This window comes from Rhipicephalus sanguineus, chromosome 6, assembly GCF_013339695.2.
Source record: "Rhipicephalus sanguineus isolate Rsan-2018 chromosome 6, BIME_Rsan_1.4, whole genome shotgun sequence".
In the NCBI taxonomy this organism is placed as follows: domain Eukaryota; kingdom Metazoa; phylum Arthropoda; class Arachnida; order Ixodida; family Ixodidae; genus Rhipicephalus; species Rhipicephalus sanguineus.
In genome coordinates, this window is record NC_051181.1 from 152,475,987 (window position 1) to 152,502,598 (window position 26,612).

The window sequence follows — 26,612 nt, forward strand, 5'->3', positions numbered from 1 at the left end:
GGCTCGCGGCTTTTGGCTTACAGAGTGGATTGGGTACATCCGCTCGTGCTTTTACGCGCGTTTCCATCCCAAGCAGTCATCCCGTTGTGCTTTCGGTTGATGTGTTGGTGAAACATGCGAGTTTTGTTGCTTTTGCGTCGTTGGTGATCTTCAGTTTGCCAGTATGTGGTGAGAGCAGAGTCCCGCTTTCTGTGTAAAACCAAGCTGGCCCTATAGTTAGCTTCCGATTGCTTACTAATCACTTGCAACTCCTCAGCGTTGTCCCATCTGAGCACGTCGTACGCTGACCCGTGGCGGGAGCACAAGTTTTGTTGACCCTCTCGTTATCGCCAAATGCTTCTGGTGTTGCTGTCGTACGAGCCTTTAAAATGAAATTAAGGGCGCGCAGAAAGTACAGCAGAGTGTGTACACATGTGCGGTTTTAATTGTACGCTGGGGCCAGCCTTGATCCGATCTGCACTAAGCGTGCTTTCATGACATGTCCAGAGGCATATCATTTCGCTTATCGCGTTTCCCACAGACCTAGTTTTGTATGCAATGAACGTACGTTGCAATTGGTGTTCTTGCTTGTCCCACAGCTGGACGTCTAAGTTCTGATCAGCTGCTTCTTTGGTGGTCGAGTTTTGCGTGCTTCTGGCACGATAACGTCAGACATCATGGACTACTTGATGCCATCTGAAGTTGCCCGCTTGGTCCTAGGTGGGTGGTGTTCTCTCGCAGGCATCCTTACTGTTTACTTTTCATATCGCATGCTGATACGTTTCCTTTCTTTTGTAGGTTACCTGAAGTCCGCAGGGTGTCACGCCACTTGGGAGACGTTTTTAAGAGAAAGTCCTGACCTAAAGGAATACGCTGAGTACGTGCGGAGGGGCAGGGAGTACCCGACGAGCATCGGTGGCAAAAACCTTATGCAACTTGTTGATGCTGGCTATCAAATTACACAAACCCATGGTAGGCTGGCGACCTTGCCCATCTTCCTTCATTCTTGCTTTGCTTTATGAAATTATTCAGTAACAGATAGCGTATGTTTGGCTCATTTTTTGAACTGCAGTCGCACTGTTGTAATTGCAGTTTCACTTACCTAACGTGAACTTCCTCACAAACGGATTATTATGGTTGACATGTATGGAATTTTGCATGTTTGTTTTACTGTGACTGCGGCGTGCATGTTTTATTGCCACAGTGGCAGTCAAAACTACTGTACAGACGGGTCCACTGTTAAAGGGAACACTCGCGTCCAGGATACGTCCGGATTTGGCCTTCTTGGAAGAGCACAGTGGTTTAGATTTGCATAAAACTACTGGTGGTTGATAGTTCTGGCTCCTTTTAATAGACTAGTGCCATGCACAAACAATGTTTCCGCATCCACTTGCAGCTAAAAGGTATGAAATATGAGGGGTGCTCATTCGAGTGTTCCCTTTAACAGTGGACTGTACTGTACATATAAAGAGCAGGCTAGCAAATGATATGTTACAAAATCAAGACAGGGTAACTGATTTATGGTTTTTGACAACCTAGGTAACATGGGCGCTTTGAGAAACGGGGCTCCACATTCATTTTGACCAGATGTAATTCCTTTATGTGTATGCAATGCTCCATACCAGCTTATGGAGCATTGCACTGCACATTCATCAGAAGAACATATGGTGAAAGAGTTAGCGAAGTCATACTACTGTGCATATGTAACTTCCAAGCAAAATGAACAGTAAAAAAATCATTTGTCTCTCAGACAATATACTTTTTGAGGCTGACAATTGGTGCACTAACACAGTTTCATATCCAAGTGGTATGGCATATGCGTTATTGCCTAAGACATAACCTAGCCCTTAGAGATAAGTCGATACACTCTTATCCTTAGGAACAATAAGGAATGACCTTGTTTGGCCAATTGAGTGCAGTCTTGAATTCAGTGCTTTAGTTTATTGTTGCACATTATTGCTGTAGCTTTGCTTCATTCACTCAGCATTATCGTTTCCCCTGCCAATGTTTCAACAGTTTTTGCTGTATGTTGCTATGACAGCAGGAAATATTCATATTTGCTGGTGTGAGCTAAACACTTTTAGAAGGAGCAACTAAAGAAGTGTTAGTTGCACTTCAGCACTTGCAACACTTTCGTGGAGCACTTGTGGATTAGGACTCATTGCTGGCTTCTGAAAGGAAGGTACACTAGTGAATAAGTGTGCGCATGGGGTGGTGGGTGGGGGGGAGTGCACGAAATCTGCCCCATACATTGACTTAGTAAAGGGGGAGGGGCTCTGCAATGAACCTTTGCTCCCCTCTCCCCCTGATGGGGAACCCAGTGCACGCTTATGCACTAGTGCATTACATAGCGCTAGTATACAACTTGCATACCATTGGAAGTGTATTGCTCTGAACTTGTCAGAGTGTAAGAATTCCTTTTCAAACTATTGCCAGAAGAACTTGCCCTCACATGTCAAGTGTCGCATGTCAGTTCTACAGGCTTTGTCTGCTGGAAGTTTCAAGCACACAGTGGCATAAAGAGGAGGCTGGTTTCAAGGGTTCAAACCCCCCTTGAAATTTTTACATATTGTGTTCGTAAATACTGGTTGGACCCTCCCCCCCCCCCCCCCCCCAAAAAAAAAAAAAAAAAAAAATCCGGCTATGCCTTTGCAAGCACAAGACCAGGTATAAGTGCGAAGTGTGTCCACCACTTCTAGAAGATGGAGTGGCTTAGTGTTTCATTTTAACTGCTGGCTTTCGGTGTTTGTCCCACTAATACAAGACAATTTGTAGTGCAACAATTTGTTATAAAATCTTAATATGTTAATGGCTACATGTGCACGAAGTTCTGCATATGTACATACTTTTATGCCAATCCTGCTACAAATTGTTGATGACTTTCACTTATCATCACCTTGATGCATTCTTGATCATTAGAAACTGGATTTGTGGCTCACTTGTGTGTATACGTGACTGTTAATGATGTTCTTTTCCACTTTCTCATCTTTTTTTTTAATCCACTTTTAGGTGGAAGTGCCTCTTCAGGGGATCTCTTGCCAAATCTTCAAAATTTATCAGCCCAATTGAATGATGTTTTAGCCCGCTTGCAGTCTGCACAACCGGAAAACAATGTGAGTGTTCCTTTTTAGATTCATTTATTATACATGAAATTCAAATGTGTGCTTTGTACACAATGTTGCAAAAGGCTGTTGTGGCCACATCATTTTGTTTGCTTTATCACTGAGTGGGTGACACCCATGCATTGCTGTGACTATGCTGTGCCAGATTTAACGTGGAACTGATAATCATTTTGATAATTCTCCTTTGCCTTAACGTTCAAGGACACAAGTGTGCACGTGTGTGCAATGCAGTCTCTTGTAACACTGCAGTGTGTGTACTTTTGCATCACAAGCATCGCATGTACATTAACTGTCTGTGTTAAAAGTTTTAGTAGAGCTATGCTTGCGTAAAAAATTGTTAAGTTTGGGAGATGTGGTGGGTATGCAACAACCCCCCACTGCGCTTACTGAAATAAGGATCAAATGAGTACATTACGAAGATACACAGCTGCAAAGTGTTTTCTTATTTTCGGTTGCAGTAAGTGAAGCAGCCTTTAGCCACCAGCAGCATGACATTCCCAGATTTTTCGAAGTGCCACATTGAAGAAGAATCAGACAGCCTCAATACGAAATAAAATTTCCAACTATTGAACTTTGACGTATCCTCTCTTTGTCTTTCACAGGCACCTGCTGCTGCGCCTACGAATGGAAACGAAGCCCATTCAAGCAGTAGTGAGTACAGTGCGTTCTTTTATTTCTCTGGGCTAAAACTATGCACTTGATGCAATTTCCTGTTGCACTATAAGTTCCTGAAAATTACTACGCTACTAATCAGCACAAATGTTTCTATTTATTCTTAAAGTATGTGTTAGGAATATGAGTGTGCATCTTGTAGAAATGTGAAGGTCTTTTCAATTAGAATTGTGACATACTACAATTATGGCCGTGTGACATATCTTTAGTAATATTCATATCCAAGAATAACTTCATATTGAAAAAATTAACATTTTTAAACTGCGTACTCATGTTTTGCATTTATACTAAAAGGTCTGCAGTTATGCTGATCCCTGTATGTGCTCACCATAATTACGTTACTCATATATATGTGTATGAAGCTCTCTTTGTACATGTACGCTGTTTTCATGAGTATGACGCTCCTCACACAATCCTTTGGTGTGCTCTAAATAAACATTAATCGCGTCATCAGAAGGGATGCTTATATTCACCAGTGGGGACACTACGGTGAGCTATAATAGATAAATCTTTGAGAATAACTTAGTTAAAGGGGGACTGACACAAAAATTTTCATTTGTCGTTTTTTTGCATCAAATGAAAGGCCAAGCCCTCAAGAGCCTACAAAATTTTGCTGGTAGGTGTGATCGCGTCCTGAAAAATTACGTGTTTTTAAAAGCCAGTTTCGGTTTTTACTGTACCCTGACATCACGGCGAGGTATGAGCTTCTCACCACGTACCGTAAAATCCTGAGCTACGGTGAAAGATAATCTGACAAGATTTGGAAGGGGGGCCCTTGCTCGGTCACGTACCAAATTCGCATGGCAGCGGAAGAGCCCCTAAAAATAAAAAATGTGCACCCGTGCTTCTAATGAATTGCTCTATTCAGTACGCATGCATTCACTGTTTCTAAAACAATGAATGAAACAGTGAAAATGGCGAGAGGGGAGGTTGGGGGCGCTTGCTCTGTCATTGCCGCATATTTCAAACCTCTCGAAAAAAGGAGGGAGGTGCTTGCTTGGGATTTTGTGGTACTCACACAAGATTTGACATTTCCATGGCTGCTTTGCTCCATGTGTTCGTTGGTGACGCGAAAGCGGCCATTTTGTATGGTTTGATACCTGACGTCATCACAACTAGACATACTGGTGTGTAAAGTCACCAGAATTGATAATGTAGCCCTATATCGTGCTAGTGTCGAAATAAGTAGGTGTGCCATGCGGAAATTGACTTAAACGTCAAAATAAAATATCTTATCAGCATTCATTGAGCTTCATGCGTACTCAGAACCATCTTTGTATACAGGAGATTTGTATGACAGAGCAAACTCAACTTCGAAAATTGGTGTCAGTGCCCCTTTAACATCGGTTAGCATCATCCACTTGGAAGCAGATGCAAAACTTCGAAGAGAGAGTGCAGAGTTTGCCGATTGTGCAGGTACAAACGCACTGCCGCAACAGCCATACCGTACAGACCAGCAATCAGCCCAGCCGTTAATGCTGACGACGTCGAGCGGATACCAATCGTTGCATCACTCCTCAGCCTCGCCTCAACAGGAACGGCGGCATCCCCATCCCGGTGGGGACACGTTGAGCTATCATGTTCACACGCACATCCCGCCCTTACCTCTACTGCCACCATCTATTGCCAGCGTGCTGAAACACCATTCAACCACGAAGCAACTTCCGGGTGGCCTAGCAAGGTTCGAGCCTCCGGAGAAGGACCTGGGAGTGCGTAGCTCTTTTTGTTTTCTCACATTTTTTTTATTTATTTGCTTATTCAAGAGAGAGATAATTTATTAGAAGGCAGAGAGGTCGGCCTGAGCTAGTGCGCTCTAGCCTGCTACTCTGCACAGGGGAAAAGGGATTGCTTATTCAGAATACCTGCAATGCCTGCAGGCATCATTGTAAGGTAGCAAAAATACGTAGCACTTACAGAAAAAAACACACACACACACACACACACACCCACAAAGAGCGAACAAGTAGGCAGTAACAAAAGAAATAGCAACCATACACGCTGCTATGCATCAGTAAACAGTGTGAAACAACACTTCAGTTTGACACTTCATTTACGTTCTGTGCTTACTGCATAGTTACCATCTCTGTCTATCATTAAGTGTAATGACACTTGACGTAAACTTATTATTAGTAATCAATCGAGCTGTGTTAATTATTACTTGGGTTCATTGCTTTAAGCGATACAAACAGAAAGGAATGACAGCAATGGCACAATACCAAGTGCTGCAGTATTTACTTGCACAATGTTCATGTTCACTTAATTCTTGCATTCCCTACATCGGCCATCAAAAATTAGACTTTTTTTTTTGTTTCCTCGAATAATCTGCACACCCTTGAAAATTGCTGGTTAAAATGTCCACAAATGAAGGGCCTTAGAAGTTCCTGCTCTTTTAGAACTGTTACTCTTACTTAAAGCATGTGTGCTGTTTGGAAATAACGTTTCGTTTGAGTTTACAGTTGCTGGCATGAGAGCCCCCATTCTCAGCCCCCTTTTTTTTCATTTTTTCTGTTGACTGCTAGAAAACAGAAAGCCCATATCTTGAAGTGACCTGGCGAAAGTGTAAAGTACGTCTTCTCCTCTCCGTGTAGGATTTCGTGAATGTCCATCACTTTGTGCATCATTCAGTCCTTGTTACATTGTCGGTCTTTCCTTTTAGTTTCTCAATTTTCTTACTTTTTACTTGGCACAATGTTAATAAATGTAATGCTTTATCCAATAACAATTTGCCTACATTGCAAGTTTCATTTTATGCGCTTTCTTAATGTCACTACTTTTGCTTGCCTCTCCTCCCTCTCCCCTCCACCGTATGTTTAAATATTTCAGACGGCAACTCACAGCGGTCATCATTCTAACCCAGCAAAGTCCACACCATTGGGTTATTGCTATCCTCCACCACCAGGACACATTGCTACTTCGCAGCTTCCAGGATTCGATGACCCTTTTCTGGCCTATCTGAACCCTTTTCCGAGACCACTGTATCCTAGGCACCCCTACATCAGCGACGAGGTGCCCGTGCGGGATTGCGGCATCGACCTCCGCAAACGGCCACAAGAAGCGAGCGATGGCAGCTGTTCTTCGGGTGCAAGGCCGTCAAGTCCCGCGGGCAATGAGATGTGCAACCTTGCTGAGAAAGAAAAGAGCCAAGAGCACGAACCCCACTCCGATCTTTCGCGTAACGCAGCCGACGGACAAGATGGCTGTCAGGAGGATCAGCGCGACAGCGCACTGGCAGACGAACCTGTGCCCTGTGTCGAACCTATGAGTGAAGGCTTTGAAGTTTCGTCGGAGGCAGCGGCGGAAACCCGGACGGAAATCAGCGAAGAAATCGACGTGGACGGAAGTTCCCGAGGGCCATCTCCGGCGTACGAGGAAGCAGGCACAGCTGGTGCTGTGTCAGGCTGTGCTGTGTCAGCGGCTTTAACTGTGAATTCATCTGCGCCCACTTCAACGGTGACGTCTGCTGCATCATCTCCGAGACCAACGGCGCCTTTAGTGCAGCAGACACCGGTGAGACCTATTTTATGCTTCTGATTTTGCCAAGCATTGCTAAGCTGACTAGGTGTTTTTTATTTTTCCATTAGTTCCCATACATAGAATGCATACACTGTATATACAGCAAACTCTAGCCAGTGCTTCAAGATATTCGGGTTCATTATGTGAAGGAGCAAATTATAGCAGGTTAGTCAGCATCTATTGACCTAACGGAAGAAGAGTTTGCACTCTTAAACAAAACGCAGTGGCAAGGCTCCGCATGTGTGAATATATGTTTTCAAGTGCTTTAATCAGTCTGCTCCTGCCCCCAAGTTATCATTGCATTTGATCTTGCTTTGTTGGCCCAGCCAGGACTCTCAGCGCCTGCACGCACTGTTGAAGGTATATATTCCACCTCTGTTTAATAAACATTCTGTTGGAAGTAAGCACATCGTCCAGTCGTCACTTTCTTTGTCCATGTCTTTTTTTGTGCGCCACAAGTTTCACCATGTATCACCACCAACAAGCCCATGCTTATGTCCTTTCAACTTCTCGGTTGTTTCATTTTACGGCACAGTGCTAATGGGTCAATTGTCAATTGCTTACAATTTTGCCGATTGTTTACAATAAAGAAATATAACATGTTACAATAAAAAATATATATATAACATGTGCAGGATCATCCACCGTCAGCCGAAAACTCAACGTCTTTCGAGACGCCAGAAAATGCCGGAGTGCCTCCGCTCCCAAGCCGATTTCCAGATCCCGATTCACCACGTGCCATCTTGTCTGAAGCGAGATCAATGCTGCCGTCACTGACGACCCCCGTGAAAGCGATTCGCTTCGACCCGGAGCGCTTTTACTCGCCTCGGCGGAAAAGGTGCTCACTTTTTCTGTTCTCCTCATTTAGTTTCTGAATCAGTTCTTCAGAAGTCTAAAGGGTGGACAAAGAGCTATGAACACGGAATGCTAGTGCCGTTAAGCCATGAATAGTGCGAAGCTACAAAATTAAGAAGAAAGAAACGTACGAATTTTTCAGAAAACTGTACGGTTGTGTCTGTAGCTTTATGTTGCTTCCAGGTAACTAGTGATGCTTCTCATTAATGCATTCACTTGGCTTTCACTGCAATGCAGTGCAAGAAAATTAAAACAGAGGGAGGAAAATAAAATTACGCCAACAACTTATTTCCAGTGTGGTTGCTTTGTTGGATTTTCTTTGTTGCCTTAATGTAAAGCACCTTTCCTCCTATAAGCTAAAATTTGTAGTTGGCTGTTGGCATTACTAGTGAGCTTTGTAGCTTTTTTGAGCCCATATTCTTCATAACAGAAACAACTGCAAGTTTGAAAGTTTAGTTGGTGCAGCTATTTGTTTTGGCAAATAATGTGCTTTTATGGGTAAACATTAAAGGGTTACTGAACGAAATTTTTGCCGCCAAGATTTTCAGCCAAATTGAAAGGTTGCGTGCTGAAATCGATAGACACAACCTTCATTTGAGGCAGAAACTAGAGTAAAATAATGAATTTAATGCGTTTTTCACAAACTGCCCCGTCTAGCAGCCGCGCTGTGAACTGGAGGAGGTGACGTTTGGTGACGTTTCGTACACCGGAAACGGGCATGCCAACAATGCCAGCCGTCATCCGCATCTCTCAATCGCTCAACTACCACTGCAGTTTCCAGAACCACTACGAACAGCACTGGCAGCGAACAGTGCTTCCGGCTGAAAGCATCAGTGCTTTCATGGAAGGGAGAGAAGTAAAGAAAGGGAAGAGGAGGACAGGAACATGTGCACCCTGCATGCACCTCGGTGAATGTGATGTCACGGCTCGTGCTCACATGTAACTGCCGCGCACCGACATTCCACCAAAAATACACCCAACTGTTCAAAGATACGTCAAATAAACTTTGTTTAACGGAACAGTCACGTCTTCCGATTAGAATTTTGATGTTTTTGTCAGTTTTTCCCATTCTTTTTTTCAGTATTCCTTTAAAGTCTGATGAAAGTATGGCATGAAGTAGGTTTTGTGCAACTTTAAACATTAAATGGTGAGATATCGGTCCATAGCAGTGTAGCTTGTGTTACACATGTACACCTTGTTGAAAATAGGCTGTTTCTGTTCCTCTTGTATTGCTCCTGCCGGATGCTTTGCTTTGGTCAAACATTTACTCGGATGAAATTGTGTTCACTTTGTGTCTTGTTGGTTTTATGTTACTGTTGTCTGTTCCATGCCAAGTTATTCTGGCGAACATAAAGGCTGACCACTGCCTTGCATCGAGCATTTGGACAGCCACCCCAACCTATGCCTCCCATTCTTTCTACCTCACAGCCTCATCCCAAGGCGTCGACTTTTGGTTGGATTTTCTCCATCTGCCAAGCAAGCCGCAGACTCCGGGAGTACCAACTCGTCAAACGAAGACACCAGGGAGTTTTCGGTATGGCACTCTTGCAGAGCATGAACTAGACTACATGTCTTTTATAGCGAGTTAGTGAAGTAAGTCTGTGCCAAAGATTTCCTTGTGCAATTCATACCGTCTTTTTTGCTTTTCTTTCTTGTGGTCACATCTGTTAATGCTGCCTTTCCAAAACGAGGTCCTATGATTGCCTTGGTGCTGCACAGATTATTAGCATTCCACATTGGTCAAGCTGCTTCCCTTAGCAGCATTTATTCATGCATAGCTCACTTTCCACTGCTTTTAACCGGAGAGGTGTTGGCGAATGATACATCTCAAGTAGTAAGGTAAAGAAAGTTGAAGTTTGTGGGAGTGTAAACTACATGCTACTATACATCAACACTACTAAGTAAAGCAGTTGTTTTACCTTTGATCAGCACAAGCCCATTCGTTGAAGCATCAACTTCTATGAGGTTGCTTGTTCGATCCCTGCTAGTCATTTCAGCATTAATCTTGTAAACCTCTGCCTTGCATATAGTATAGTGTCCACATAGGTCTTTTCAATCTATCGCGTTTAGACTGCCATAATCTGGACAAGGCATTGCTTTCAGCTAGTGACCATTGGCATAAGCAGCACCTTGAGCAGTACTGGGCATTCCAGGCTTAGAAATTGCAAAAACCTCATACTAACACGTTTGTGTTCATAAGCCATACAATGCTTTCAACAACATTATGAAAGATGTTGAAGTGCATGGTGTGCGCAATTTTTGCCTCATGGTGCTCTTTCCTAATTAATCAGTTTCACATTACAGTGAAGCCGAACCATAGGCAAAGAGAGCTGTTGATGTTCAGTGAGTTATCGTAAAGACTGATTGTGATGCTTATGTGATGTTTTTGAAATGGACAAAAAATTGAAGTTAGTTAGTTAGTTAGTTTTATTTATTTATTTATTTATTTATTTATTTATTTATTTATTTATTATCGACAATTTGCAATGCTGCCAAGCAGAGGGGAAAAGGAAATGCAGTAGGTCACAAATTAACCATCATGGAGGGCACAATGCTTCAGTGCTAAGCGAATTTGACAATGATGAACGTCAAATTAATTTTTTTTTTCCTTTTCTCTGTGCTAGCAGCTATGCCAGGTCGATTTTGTAAATATCTGAATGCTTCTTAATGTAACCTTTGCATGGTTTATACACATGGATATCTTATATTGAAAGCTCCTCACCCCCCTCTCACCCATCTTTTCTAAGGTTTGTATTTCTGGCTTACATGCGAGGGTGCCTTATATGTGTTAAACACAGTGACCTCTTGTGTCATCTGTACAGGCCCTGCTTGATGAGTTGGTGCACAACTACCCATTCGTAACAAAGCTGGCAGAGAACATAAATCAGGCTGTGGTTGGCCCAGACGGGGCTGACAACGAAGGAACAACTTTCCGTTTGGAGCCCATTGCCGAAGAAGCTCCTGTCGACACCGGAGACATGCTGAACTCGCAGGTGATCTACTAGCACTATCCTCACTTATCCACCATCGATCTGGCGTGCATTCAATGACCATTAAAAGGCCTCTCCCCTCATAATGGTTGCTATTCTGGACACTGTCGAGTTCTGCCATGTTATCAAATTCACTGTATTGCCAACTGCGTTTGACCCACAGGGCTGCTATGGTCTCTCTGATTGGCTGAAAATGCCGCCATTAAAGAACTTGACAATATGGCAGAATTTCACAGTGTCTAGAATAGCACTGCAGGTCCCATTGCAAATTTTGGTTACGCACAGGAAGTTGTGAGGCACCGTCTAGGGAGTGTTTTACCAGACGAATTTTTCAGATCAGTTCTCTAGTGAAGAAGTTAGAAGAAATTGAACTATTGTGTTTTCATGCCATCAAGAGGCGATGAGAGCCATTCCTAGCAGAGACACTGCTCTTTTGCTTCAGCAAGCGTCCGTAAGCGGTGTACCCATTTTGTGTTTCCCTGTGTCGCGGATCCAAGGAAACATTCGTGACAAACCCTACCATCCTTTCTTTTTCTTCTATCAATATTTTGCTTCACGGCACATTTCCAGTTGCAGCTGTGCACGGTGGCGAACCGTGGCCACATGTTCACAATCTGTGGACTTCCGAGCGCTGTGTGCGAGTGTGCGACTTTCACCAGCACAGCTTTGTCGAGCCATTTCATATTTTTGCAGGCATGATTGCCAGGTCTACACGCCGTGCTTCTTAGTTTGCAGTACTAAAACCCTGGTGGAGGGCCCTTTAAGGCTCCAATGTGTTTCGATATGCATGAGAGTACTTTGGTCCATACAATGTTAACAAATTTTATTTTGTCTGAAATGACCAGTTTTTCGAAGAGCTGTGCATCGCCCAGCCGAAAATGCATATGCACTGAAACGTTATTATAATGAAGTCGCATCTGACATGAAAGTAACTTCGGTCTATCCAAAAATTCGTTATAAACATATATTCTTAACAATGTATCTATGACAAGACTATTCTTAATTTACTTGGTTATAACCAATAGTTTGTTATAGTACCCGTGTTCATTGTATTGATGTTTGAGTGTATTCTTTTTTGATCATTTTTCTGAACGGGAACTTATGCGTCAGTGTCTTGTCATGCTATAGCCTATGTTGTATTTTCAGGAATCGGCCATGTCGGAGTCTCTGATAAAGGAGATATTGAACAAAACGGAGAATGACCCCGTCTTTGAAGCAGCTCTGGCACAGATATGTGGTATGTCAAAATGTTTACCATAGCAATCTGCAAAACTAACACTCCTGACGAAGTTGCATGTTAGGGCATGCCACAAGAATTTCGTCCTGCTTTTTTTTTTTTTTTACCTGTTTAAGTAGCTGCTGACACCGTAATTACGGTGACGGCACCTGTCATGCGACGCTTCGAAACCTGCACCAAGTGCTTTGTGGCTGCTGATGTGGAAAGATAGATTTCAAGTCATCTGAAAAAGTGGTGGCTGTCGTGTGTTGTCATCAACGAGTCGAGAGCGTGCCAGTTTGGTGGTTTCAGACTGCATCACCAAAAGCTGTGAAATTGGCCTTTCCATTTTAACAGTTCTTTTATAAGTGTAGAGAAACATGCTGTCCCCTCCTGTTTCATCAAGGGCCGAGTGGGCCCTGCTTTCGGTGGCGCAGTGGTAGCATACTGTGCGCATTAGTGGTGTCCAGAATGACTGGACTGCGACATCTGGTTTTGGGGACATGAACAGCTTCCATTTCACATACACTTGACACGTACTTTAAACTCATCTCATTAAAACGTAACATACCGTATATACTCATGTAAGGGCCGCACTTTTTTTTTCGAAATTTTTGCTTGGTGCGGCCCTTACACGAATCAGGCTGATGACAGCTCACCAAAGGTCTATACTGTTTCCGCGACAGTAGCAGAGTGTAAGAGAGTCGCAAACGACATTCCAGGAATGTTTTTATTACGATTCCATTTCGCTATCGCTGTCCTCGTTCTCGGAAGAGCTCGCCTCGTACGGCGTACGGCGGAAGTTTTCTGCCGTCTGCCGTGATGCACAGCATCACAGTGCATCTTTGACGTTCTGCGCGGTCGTGCGCACAGACACACTTTTTGCACCTTTTAAATCTACTGTGGTGCTTTCTGGTGCATCGAACCACACAGGAGTCTGGTCCGCATTCCCAATTTGGGAGAGGTCGTACTCATGCTCCCTCCTGAGACCATTTACAAAGCGATGGAACTTAACCACATGGCTTTCGTACTCGCTTGGAAGCCTTTGACAAAGCGTTGTTCGGCGGCGGATGGAGAGCTGGTTATGGTTCATAAACCGCGTAGCCCACCCCCGACTTGCCTTGAATTGTGCCTGGGGTATTTCCATGTGGCGAGCGATGGCCAGGGCTTTCACGCGGATCATGTCAGTTGAGACGGCATAGCCGTCCCTTCGAGTGTTGATGACATATTTGACAAGTTCACCTTTGAGTTTCGGGTACTTGCACTTCTTTCCGCGAAATGCCTTTCGGCTCCCGTTGGTAGCGGCGAGGGCATCTTTCTGCTTCATCCAGTAACACACGCGCTTCTCATCGACGTCAAATTTGCGTCCAGCTTCTCGCTTGCCGTGCTCCTCGGCATATTCAATCACTTGCAGTTTAAAGGCTGCAGTGAAAGATCTCACGTGCCGGCCCATCGTCCCTCACCTGCGATGGCTCAAACAGGGCTCACTACTACAGACAAAGTGACACCGACAACACCGATCTGAAGAAACACTGCCAAGCTACCCACACGATGCCAACGATGTGCCACACAAAGCAATAATGGCGCCGTCGATGTCGGCGGAAGCGGAAAAGCTGGCACCGCCATCTAGCTGCAATTTAACTAACTACACTTTTCTGGCGTGACTTGTCGAATTTTTTTTCGAAATTCCCCCTCCAAAGTAGGGGTGCGGCCCTTACATGAGTATATACGGTAATTATTCAGTTCATTCTTGAGAAAGGCAGTCTCGATACCATATTATTTACTGGGTCAGTGGCTGTCCGATAAAACTATGAGAACTTGACAAGAATTTTCCATCACGTATCAAGGTATTTCAGAGTCAGAAGTCAGAAGTGGTTTTGTTTAGGCATTATATGAATTACAATTTCTGTGTATACAGAAGGAGGTCCCAGAGCCAGAGACTGAATCAGGATCTCCTAGCAGTCGTCTTGTCTTGTTTTTTCAGTTTTTTTAGGATAGTGGTGCAGTTTGACGTCGTAAACATCGGAACTAAAATGTGACACTCCAGGTACATGAAGCTCTTTACTCTGTCCTTGCAGAAAAGTTGGACACAACGAACGAGGTTCACGGAGTCCTGGTCACCCCCTCCAAGAGCAGTTCAAAGTCCAGGCAGCGGACGGAAAACTGCAGTCCCAAGACACCAAGCCACTCTCGTCGACCTCAGTCGCAGCCCACAACACCGCAGCTCATGCGCCTGTTCACCATGCCGCGCAAGTCGCCAAACAGGTCACCACACAAATCACCACAGAAGTCACCGCACAGGTCCCCACACTCATCTCCAAACGTTTCACCGCACGTGTTGATGCACAGGTACCCAAACAGGTCTCCGAATGCATACTCAGATGTGTCCTCGAACGTGTCCCCGAATGTGTCACCAAATGTGTCACCAAATGTTTCACCAAACACGTCACCAAACGTGTCACCGAACAAGTCATCGAACGTGTCGCCAACTGCTTCCCCACATGTTTTGCCACAGATGGCGCCACCGGCAACCCCACCAAGACGATCTCCAAGAATTAATGCTCGAAACTGTAAGCAAGCACAACAACCTCCTCTCTCCACAGCCGCAACAGGCTCAATGGAAAGCACAGAAAACGCAGGAAGCAGCATGCAGGGCAAAGCATCGCTGGGAACGCAAGCGAAGCCTAAATCAACACCCCAAGCGGCCAAGGTAGTGCCGGTCAACCAGTCTACTAACAAAGATGCACCCGCAGAACATGCAACAGAGCTGCCTTCTAAGCTGCCTTTGCCACCACAGCCAACTAACAAATCTCCTTTCAAGGTGCCCCAAGAAACAGCGACCTTCAGGCTTCCGGTGAGCTTACCACTGAAGTCATTGATGAAGGAGGCCGCAGCGTTGTCACCTAAAGTCGTGCTGTCGCCACTGAAGCCCACCGTGCAGGTTGTTTCGAAGGCCACAGAAAACGGAGAGACTGTGACTTGCATCTCCATTCCTGACTCGCCAGCGTCATCCAAGTCCTCCCCGCTCAAGCAGTGCTTGACGCTGGCGGATGTCATTGATTCAGTGCTGTCACCAGAGCGTCGACAGGCGCTCTCCCAAACTGAGAGGTCAGTGCAATATTGCATCTGAAGCCAACTTGTGGCGAACACCTCGCATAAAAAAAAAATTCAAGCTCTCTTTAGAGTTGTTCAGTGCAATGACAATAAAAGTTGCATTTGGTTTTTTTTGTTAATTATGCAAAGGTTCGTGTGTGCAGAAGGTTAATGAAACGATTTTGTTGAAAAGACTCTGAATTGGTATTGACTATTGTTTACAGGCGCATTGAGTCGTTTGGCGTAAGTTCTTCGGATCACTACCAGGCCAATTTAAGCATTCCGTGTAGAGTGCATGAATCATTATAACTAGGGGTGTGCGAATATCAAATTTTTCGAATACGAATCGAATACGAATATCCACCTTCGAATATCGAATCGAATATCGAATATCAAAGGAAAAATGCCTCCACAGTAACAATATTTTATTTAATATGTGCTATTTGAAAAAAAAAAACATTAACAGCCTGACTGGCAACAAAACATACACTGCTATCTCCAGAACATGTCCAGGCTAGCACAATGCACATCACAACGCAAGCAAATAACACGGCACAATGAAAGTAATGACTAGATGTTATCATGAAGAAATATGAGTTGCTCCACATGATCAGGCAGCAGGCGCTCCCTTTTAACAGAGACACCCCCCCCCCTGCCACTGAAAAGGCACGCTTGCTTGTAACAGAAGTGGCTGGTATAGGGAGGTACATGGGGCAAAGCTTTGCCAGACTGGGGTATCTGAAGGTGCCAACAGTCCGCCACCAGTCACATGGGTCACTGTCTTTCTTCAGACGTGGTCCCGCATAGTGAACGAGTGGTAGTGCGGCACGTTACGGCCGCATAATATTGAAAATGTACGGTTACATGATCGCCAACAGCGCTGCACGTCGGAGATGCACCAGCAATAAATCATACGTATTGGGGCGCTCGTCGTAGGCAGAGATCGCGCCTCCGTGTACTTACGATGTTTATCGCTCCTCTCGACAACGTTTTTAGCTATACGAACACAGCAGAAATGTGGAAGACGAGTTATTTTATGCATGATAATCGAATCGCAGATTCGAATTTTTCGAATATTCGAAGTTATCGAATATTCGAAACTTTTCGAATACACGATTTTCGAATCGAATACGAATATTTCTAATGTAATATTCGACGAATATTCGAAACTTTCGAATATTCGCACACCCCTAATTATAACGTTTTAAACAGGCACATTACTACAGTAAGACTTGTTGCTGGGCGAGTTGGTTGACATCGAAGGGATACATATTAGCGCAAACTAGGAAAGAAAGCCACGACAAAGAAGTAGGAGGAAGTAGAAAGGTTGGGCGCTAAACTTCAGCTGTTTATTTAAAAGTAGAGCTATGCGAATAGCAAAATTTTGGGTGCGAAGCGAATTCGAATATTGAAAAAAGTGTGAGTGCGAATCGAATCGAATATTTTTCTAATGTTTCTAGAATATTTCTAGAATATTTTTCGAATACTTCGAAGCGAAATTCCAGGAAAAAAAATTCGAGAGGATTCCTAAGCATATTCTTATGAGATAGCAACATGAAAGTGTTTCTTTTCGCTAGGTTGATGAAGCACTGGCGGGGTGGTGTTTCATAGTTGTCTTATCAAGAATGAGGCAATGTAGAGGCCGAATTTTTGTACATGATTTGGTGCAACCAAAGTGTTGTTGACAACACTTTACACGTGATAGGCAAAGATGCCATTTCCTCAGCCTCTCCTCCTCTTTCAACTTCTGTGGAAGCCCAACTGATGTGGCGGACAAGGGTGTGCTTCCTTCACCGGAGTTCCAAATCTGCCTCGTAGACGTCGGTATATAAGAACATCTGAAATTTTGGATGCTAAAAAGCTTCGGCGTCCGATTTTTTGGACTTCCTGCCCAAATTACAGGTCCCAGACAGCATTAATTGAGCCCCCAACTCTGCCACATCTTTCATCTCCATGTTGGAACCAGCGTTTTCTTGAGTTAATACATTTGCGACCGTAGCGGAGCTTGAAAGGCAGCTTTGCCGCAATACGAGAGTGTAATGAGGTGAAGCATATCGAAAATCTGAAGGGGTCACTTTCAATTGGACGTTGACTGTATTTGTCTCTGGGAAGTTCGAATAGAAAAATTCAAGTGCGAATCAAAATGATGAGCAAACACTATTCGAAAAATATTCGAAATTTCGGATATTCGCACACCCCTATTTAAAAGGTGAAGCTAACAGAATACCACAATTTGCACATGCGTGCGTCAGTATCGGCAAAATGCAATCACACCAACATATAGCTGCATCTCATTTCAGAGAAGACAAACAGATGTATCACTGATACAACTGGTGCCTCTTAATGTGAAAAGCCTCCAGTAACTCTCGCGTTAACATGTCACTACTCCTGCCTTTTGCCAATACTACTACTACTACTGCTACTACTACTACTGTATTTTGCCGATACTGATACATGCATGCGCAAATTGTCGTATTCTGTTGGCTTCACCTTTCGCCCGACCTTTTTGTTTCCTCCTACTTCTTTCTCGCGTCTTTCCTAGTTTGTGCCAGTATGTATCCCTTTTACATTATTACAGATCGCAGTGTACCGCCAGACCAAGTTTTCAGTGTCAGTTTAGCAGTGTAGCTTTCTGGGCCAGTTGGTACATGATGAGTGGTGAAGGGTTCCAGCAAGTTTCAAGTGTGAGCACAAGAAGAGAGGAACGCAGAGGACAAGGCTGGTGTCAGCAAATATTCAGGTTTCAGCGAATATTCAGTGGCACCTCTTTTGGGATTTCACTCGTGCTAAAAGTTCGATTGACTTAGAATTTGTATTGAAGGAAAGAAATGTAAGTGGGCACATTTGTCATGGCATCTTGTGGTGCAGAGGTCGGTCAAACAAACATGGAACATAGCCCCCACGATCATTCGCGCATCAGCAGATGGTTGTGGAAGGTTCAGCTTGGACCCGACCGCATCGCAAACAAGTTGAGGAGATAAAGCATGGCTCGGGAGGAGGGTAACCTTTAATTTCCCATAGCTCCCTTGATAGAAGATGATGCACTTAGGTAAATTATGGTGTTAATGATTCACTCTAATTGTGGCCTAACTGCTTATGTGCTTATAACTTCGAAAAGATTGTTCAAGAAACCCTTTGTTAACTTATGTATATATATATACCACAAGATACTACTCGCTACATAAGCATGTAATGAAGGTCATTTCTACTAACTGGATCTTACCTTACACACATTGCACACACGACATCTTAGTAGATAGGCTTTTGCTGTGACATGACTTAGTTGGAATGTGTATCGTCTGCCTATGTGGGCTTGATTTCTTATTGACAGCAATCGTATCAAGTCAACGCTCACTGGCTTCATGTTTTCGAAGTTAATGCGCATGGCATATAGTCCTGACCTTGCACAATGAAACTTGCCTGAAAGGGACACTAAAGAGAAACAATGAATCGGTTTAGATTGATAAATTGTGCTCTGAGAACTCGAACGTCGTTGATTTTGCCATCATAGGTTTATTAATAGAGGAGAAAATCAAGTTCAAAGTTTCATTTTTAAATTCCGCGCTGAAATCTCCCCGCTTGACGTCACGGGTTTCACGGTGTATTTATCGTATTTTGGCGCCATTAGCTCAACAAAGTTACCCCAAACTTGGTATGTTAAGTCTATGGCCCCCTCAGAGGACAATGTACTTCATTTTTACCGAATAGCAACTATGTAGTCCCTATCCCTAGTAGGCGTCGTCAAAACGTGACGTCACGGCGAATGGTGCGGAAACTACAAGGTGACGTCGCCACCCACATTTTGTTTTTGCGCGTTTTGTCGCTTACTAAGCATCTTCTCCCAGCAAGCATGGTGTTTTTGGTATCGTGACAGAGTATTTTACTAATGTGAGAAAAATCATTTTGCTCTTTAGTGTCCCTTTAAATGTGTTCAGCATGTTTGGAATGGAGAGACCATTGACCTTCGCTGCTGTATTGTGTGTGCTGTTCCCTCTGATTGAGATTATGGTCCTGCCGTAGTGTTATACTCCTGTTTGGAAGCAGCTTCATTACGGCTGACTTGCTGGGACATGGTGCACTGACGATATGGGAAGAACATTTTACTTGCTCTTGGCCCAGCTGCCATAAAATGTCAGACTGCAGGGACAGCCTACCTGCAGATAGTGCATGCAAATGCCACACACCTTTGTTCGAGGTTTTGCATTCTGAATACGAATTAAAACCTAAGCTTGAAAAGTAGACGTTTTTGATACTGAGACTCTGTGACCTTACTGCTGGTCAAAAATGTGGGAAGGAATGGCGGGAACCTCGGAGACTCAGAAAGAGTGCAGTGACTAGGCACGAACTTTGAGGTTTGTAGGCACACCTGTTGTGCTGGAAATTTCAGAGACCGTATTCCGAGACATGCATCACATTTGCTTACCATTTGGCACTCAGCTTGTCTTCCTAGGTGTTACGTAAAGGCAATTTAAAAAAACAGAACAAATTGGCCATAACCTGTCTCTACAGCTCTTTTAAGGGGGCCCTGCAACACCTTTCGAAGTTATCATAGAATGACCCTACAACTGAACTTGGTTGCGTCATGAACCTACCGCCACAAAAGTTTTTTTAATCTGTCGAGTACATGTAAGCGGAGTTATCACACAAAATGAGTGCCCTTTCTGTAATTTTGTAGCCACGAGCACGTTCGGAGCTATGCAGCGCAAGATGCCAAGGGGGTGATGCAGTGCTCTAAAGTTACACTGCCTGGAGTCGTAGCTTTGAACATTTTTTTTTCTTTGACCACATTGGCTGCTACGTTTGGCTCAGACGTGTGCAGCTGTGACATGTGGCAGCACCTCATGGATGGCCATGGTACCTACATGAGACGATGCGTGGCATTGTAGATCATCCACTGCCACGCCGTTGAACCAATACCTGTCGCACCTATTTGCATATTTGATCATGACATTGCTGAAGAGAACGCATGCAATTGTTTGCCATTTTTATCACAGAATTGTGAGTTTCCTGCCTGCGTGCAGTGCAATAATATTTGGCTTGAATGTTCACAGGAGCCTTGACCACAGATTGGCAGTTTTTTCTTACTACGTTCAAAAATGTGTTGCAGGGCCCTTTTAAAGGGACACTACAGGTAAATAACCTTTTATGTCACAGCGAAAGGTCAATGCTTTGAGAACCTCTAAAACATCTATATCATGCAAAGATGCACTTTAGTAATCTAGAAATCGAGGCAAATGTGGGACATGATTTGCTTCACCAGTGTCACATTCTGGAACAAGAGACCAATTATGTAGAACATCCTCAGTACAATTGATCACTGATGCCTAAACTGCTCATGATAGAAAAGAACATTGCAGTGCATTACGAGATAGAATAAAATGCAACTTGTGTGTTTCAGTTTGATTCATTGAAAAAAGAACTTCCTCGCATGTCAAATGCTACGATATGCAACCACTCAAATGATATGTGAACCACTCAGAACATGATTTTCTTTCAAACTTAGCATCTCCTTGGCACGAAACAAGCACTACGAGGTTCCTGGAACACTATTTCAACAATCCACGTCGACTTAATTTTTGCTTTTAGTGTCCCTTACTGCATACTACTCATTTTTAGCTGATCTAAACGTTCTCTCTTGTCAGCCTTGAGCAACCATTCTTTCTTACTCTCTCCTCAGCATGGTACAGCCACTGCCACCACTGCCTGCAGCTTCCAGCAATGCTCAGAGCCCCGTCGTCATTATGTCTGATGGCACCCAAGTCATGCTGTGCACCAACGACAGCGTGACCTCTGAACATCAGACACTCGCACCGTCTTCGGTGCTGACCAATACGGCAACGTCGACCATTTCTAACATCATTTACCCAAATGTGATGGTCAACGGCATGCCCCAGCTTGGCTCCTTCAGCATTGTAATGCCCAATGTCCCAATGTCTTCCAACTGCCAGTTTATAACCATGAACGGCAGCACCACAACGGCTGTGGTGCAGAGCGGTGCGCCCGTGGCCAAGAAACGACTGCCCCTGCTGCAGCCCAAGGAGCCCCTGCCTTCGCAGCCTTCTCCGCCGGCTGCTTTCAAACGTGAGCTTCAGTTTAGTCTTCTTCTATTTAAGACTTGCATCATAGTCCAATATTGTCAGTACTGCAAGGTCAAGATGTATGTTGGCACTGTTGAAAGCACTGTTTGCACTATTTGCACTCTCATTTACTTTCTTTGTTCCAATCTCTTCCAAAATCTTGCGTTTGCACATTGGTGCCACATTTTAACTCATTGGAGGGAACCATTATTTGAAAGTTGTCCCTGTATGAAGGAGCAGAGAACATTCTTATGTTCATCTGTGGGCAGGAAACTGGACGGTGAAGAAAATCGTTGTGTGCTCATAAATGCTATATTCGAGTGAATATAATGCAATGGTGATAATCGCACAACCCACAGATTTTAGAAACTGTATCTTTACAATTATAACAAAAGCAATAGCCACGGGCTGCATTTTAATATAGAATAGCATGATGCACAGGTTGTTACAGATAACTGCGAGTATGTAATGTGGTACATAATGGATTGCCCATCATTCCTCATCAAATGTTATGACGGAGCTTGGAAGCGCTGGCTCGGAGGCCAGATGCATCATACTGGAACATCAGCGCATGTGAGGCCGTAAAGGTGCAAATTGCTGTTGTTTACTCAACCTCTAAGACGCTCTTTTCCATTGCGCTGTGTCCCGTTTGTTTTGCCCTAGCTTTTCTGCGCAAGTTTCTGTGTGGCTTGCAATGAGCACATCAGCTTTGATGTAGTTTAATACTGTACGTCGTTTTTTGTCGTTGATGGTGACTGCAAATATCTGCCTATGCAGGACATTCCTATGTACGACCTTTGGATAATGACGTGGCACGATGTTGTAAAGGCACCTTTAATAGATTCAGTCAGTTGTCAGCTTTTTCGTTAGCCCACAGATTTCAATTTGGCAGCAGATAGTTTGAATATATATATTTATGTTTTAGCAGCAGCTGTAAGCGCAGTTCGCGAAAAATTTTGTTGTAAGTATGAAAATGGACATTGACTTGCACCTTGTTTTTCATGTGGTCTTTGTTCCTTGATGCATCGAACAAGCGATCAAGCCTGATATGCTGTTCCCCTTTTCTCTTCTTTTTTTCCTCCCCCAATTTCAGAAGTGGAAGATCCAAAATACAGATACGTAATGGGAAACCGTTTAAAGAATGCAAAGCGTATTAAAGAGATAACAAAACATGGTATGCCGTCACTAGAGAGCAGGCAGGGCCAGTCGATTGCAAATAGTAGCAACAGTGCCACGTCGCAGCCGTCCACATCCGCGGCAAGCTCCCTCAATGCAGGCAGACCACAGCACTCGACTGCCAAGCCACAGACCCCGCCAGGTGCCTCGCATCGCTTGAATGCCCCGTCGGCCAATGAAAAGAGCCCCCAGTTGAAGTCTCTTGCGGCCGTTGCTTCCAAGTGCACGACATCACAGAATCACGTGAGGGTGTTAGACTTTGGTGGTGGTCCCAGCGAACTTGCACAGGATAGCAGCGAGGGTGCCTCTAACGACGCTTCCAGCGAACGCCTTGTCAAGACGATCGAGTCAATCCGGACTAGCCTGACTGGAGCCGTGAACCGAGTGTTGAGAAACAACTCGGAAGGCATTACCGGCCCTGGTCCATCGAAGAAGAAGAGAAAAGGAACACCACATGTAAGTAGAAATGTGAAAAAGAAAAAACAAAAAAACAAATTGTCCATCCATTTGTAGCATGAAGCCAGAAGGAAACTCCATGCAAGTTTTATCACAAAAAAAGACTTCCTAGTTGACGAAATATGTGCCGTGTCTGGGATCTGAACCCAGCACCACTGCCTTTCTGGGGCATTACTGTACCATGGGGGGACATTTGGGTGATGGGTTTCTGGCACAGAGATGCAACTTTAACCTTCATTTTCTCTTCTAATAGTCAATTGATCGTGAAATTAACAATATAATTCTCAATGAATAATTTGTAAGTCTAAGCTGCTAGCAGTTGATCATGCACTGATATCTTCTGCAGACAACAATATCTTACATTATTGTAAAATGATAGGCTTGTGCGACATACTTTTTGAGAGCTGTTAAAATAATAATCTGTGCGGCTTTTTACGTTTTTTTTTTTTAGAATGCCGGGGGAAAAACAAAAAAGGCCAAAAATGAGGTATGGAAACAGTTCCTTTTGTTTCAACACGCATTTGACTTTCTCTCCCTGCTAACCTAAACGTAATTTCTTCTCTTATTTCCAGGAATACTTGAAAAGCATGGACGTAAACAAGTTTCTGGACAAGATACATAACAGCTGATCACTGCCTTTTATGTTATTTCGTTAACTGGCACACCCATGCCATAACCTTGTACAGTTCATTGTAAAAAAGCCATCCTTCATCATAATGAATTAGCTGTACATCTTGCATTGTATATTAGCCAACTTCGTTAATGGAATGTTTTTAGCATATAGTATGTATATATATATGTATATATAAAATAACTGACATTCTTGACAGGACACTGGAATTATAAGCTCATACGGGTTGTGTCCAGGTTGTCATTTGTATTTAATAAATGCAAGGTTTCACATTTTGGTTTGCGTTGATAGTCACTTTAGTTCTCGCATTAGGGATGCCTTGTTGCCTTGTAACAAAAAAAAAAAAAGGGTAAGTCTGTTTTGTTTCATTTCATTTTATTACCGTAAAAGCCCAACAGGGGCATTACATAAGGGGTGGGTTTAATATGTTCATTATACATTAGTTGGAAATAACATGTATAAGCATTATTAAACACGGCATGAGTAACATGGGTACATGATTCTGTAATGTATACAAGCAGCTGGAATGATGAAACATCCAGTAGTTGTTATTCTGAAAAATGCTCGGGTATTTTTTGTATGAATGTGGGTGCGCTGGTTAGGGCAGCGATTTCGTGGGGCAGGCTGTTCTAATCTGTGGCTGTGCGGAAAAACAAACATGAAAAAGTAGTAGTATGATACGGGGGCGGCCCAGTTGGTTCATGTGCAGAGTTCGATGCGACGTTCAGCCAGCGGGATTAATGTACGGTGGTTGATTAAGCCAACAATTATAGAACTTATGAAAAAGAGATAGGGATAATACACTACGACGAGTATCAAGGGTCGCAGTGTTGTGATAGCTTTCAATAGAACTAGCAACTAAAACAACCCGCTTGGTCCAGCACATCTTTGCTCAGTTTTTTCATCAATAGCACAGTCTCTGCCCTCCTATTGTTGAACAGTTATCTTGAAGGTCTCTTTACTACTACTACAAACACACTATATTATATATACAAATGCCAGTGATTGTGGCTGTAACATTGATGTGGAATACATTTGCTTGGGGATATTACACCGGCACTAGGATATTGCTAAGCAATTGTAAGCAATTTGTCACCTGCTAAGCAGTTGTATTAGATAACAAAAGTAGGAGTGAATCTGGATGGCACTATTCTATTACACCACACCACAGCTGCAATGCGAATTTATTGAATGCAGCAACAATATTGTGCTGCATATTATCTCGCAACATTTGTTTACAGAAGCATTAGGAATGCAACAATTTGCATCATAATTACGTGCATGGTTGCACTACATAAAAACCATATGTTCCGCAGAATCAGTACAAGGAATAAAAAGGCACATAATTAAAACTATTGACGAAAACAATACCGCGTCCATTCCTCACAGTATTTGGTTGTCAAATGCGTACCCACATAATGTTATTCCTGTTAAGTAACATTTTGATGATCATTCTTCTGAAACAACTTCATAGTTTCTAGTGGAATTTCGCTAAATATTTTTATTTCTCTATGTCTTTATCGCTGACGTGTTTTGTTTTTACTGGTTGTGGTTTGAACTAACGCAAAACAGTCTCATTTGCAAATATTTTATTAACCAGGAAGTCGAATGTGATGAGCTGATTTCCGGCTTAGAATAGTCACATTTAGCTACCTTGATCTACGAGAACAGCATATGTTGCCCTGCTAAAAAAATAATATATCTGTCATTTTACAGATTTTTCTGTGCAGATGAGAACGGTGCAATCAAAATTTGTAAAACATTTCTCAAAGCATTACTTAAATCTCAGTGCAAAGAGCAGAATGGAAGAAAAGATGAACTAGAAAGGTGCATGACTAAGCACAAAAGCTTTTTTTTCCATACAATACATATTACAATACCGTTTGTGGCCCTTACATTCGTAAACAATATGGCAGCATGTCAGGTGTTAAGGTTAACCTTAACCGAAAATGCTTGGGTGGACATGATTTCAGAGACAAAGTTCCTGCATTTTGTAACATTGTATGTTAATCGGTTATCAGCATGCTGATGGCAGTTAGCAAACAAAGTTGTGCCATCTGACATGATGGCTAATATACCATGCAATTGCATCAATTCTATATTTATATTGATTGAAAATTCTTCAGGCCACCTTTCTAACTGACAGAACTTGCATAACTACTGCAAGGAAAACTGTAAAACTAATGTCCAACAGTTTTCGACCAGTGGGCCTGCCTTCATTAGGGTTTGTTGAAGATAAGTGGCAGTTCACGAGCATAGAATACCACAGTTATCCATTCTTGGTGTGAGAAGGAAAAAGAATCAATCATTCAGTGAATCAGTCATGCCAAAAGGAAACGGGTGGCAGTTGTATGCGAGTGAAAATGTTTATGACACACGTTACAAAAATATAATCTATTGTTAAATTTGTTTCAGCCGGAGCTCGGTCCTTCTTGAGGCAAAATATCAAAACATGCAGTGCAGGTTTAGTGACTAAGAATAGTTTTAGCTCGCTAGTGTACCATTCCCCAGAAGATAAAAATGTCTGCATAAATCATCCTTTACCTTTTAAAGCTTATTCTCTTATCATTTATCTTCTTTTTTGGTTTGTATTTTTCTTCATTTTCTCTCTTCCTACTTGACTGCTCTAAAGTGTTGTCTTTTTTCTTTTTTGCTCATAATGCCGCATTTTTGCTAAAATGTATGAGCCCTTGAATTATAACCTTGCTGCAGTCAACCAAAGACATTTCTTCATTCGTTAAGTCATATCTGTAAAGGGTAAAGCCAGGTAATTTGCAAAACAGCACGAGTTCATTTTTACCAGCTTGTGTTTAGACTGAGGCACGGCCTTCC

General features: G+C 43.2%; 1 protein-coding gene across 1 annotated transcript; it reads left to right on the top strand.

Moving 5' to 3' along the window:
* Positions 1-14: 14 nt before the first annotated feature.
* LOC119396805 (proteoglycan 4) lies at positions 15-24,057 on the top strand. Its single transcript, XM_037664134.2, has 16 exons — positions 15-168; positions 579-699; positions 778-951; positions 2,989-3,092; positions 3,704-3,752; positions 5,190-5,482; positions 6,597-7,280; positions 7,922-8,124; positions 9,570-9,675; positions 10,964-11,134; positions 12,278-12,368; positions 14,426-15,455; positions 21,118-21,521; positions 22,611-23,149; positions 23,601-23,636; positions 23,722-24,057. Exons 2-16 carry the CDS (start codon positions 657-659, stop codon positions 23,776-23,778), a joined length of 3,984 nt encoding a protein of 1,327 aa, XP_037520062.1. The 5' UTR covers positions 15-168; positions 579-656; the 3' UTR covers positions 23,779-24,057.
* The last annotated feature ends 2,555 nt before the right edge of the window (positions 24,058-26,612 follow it).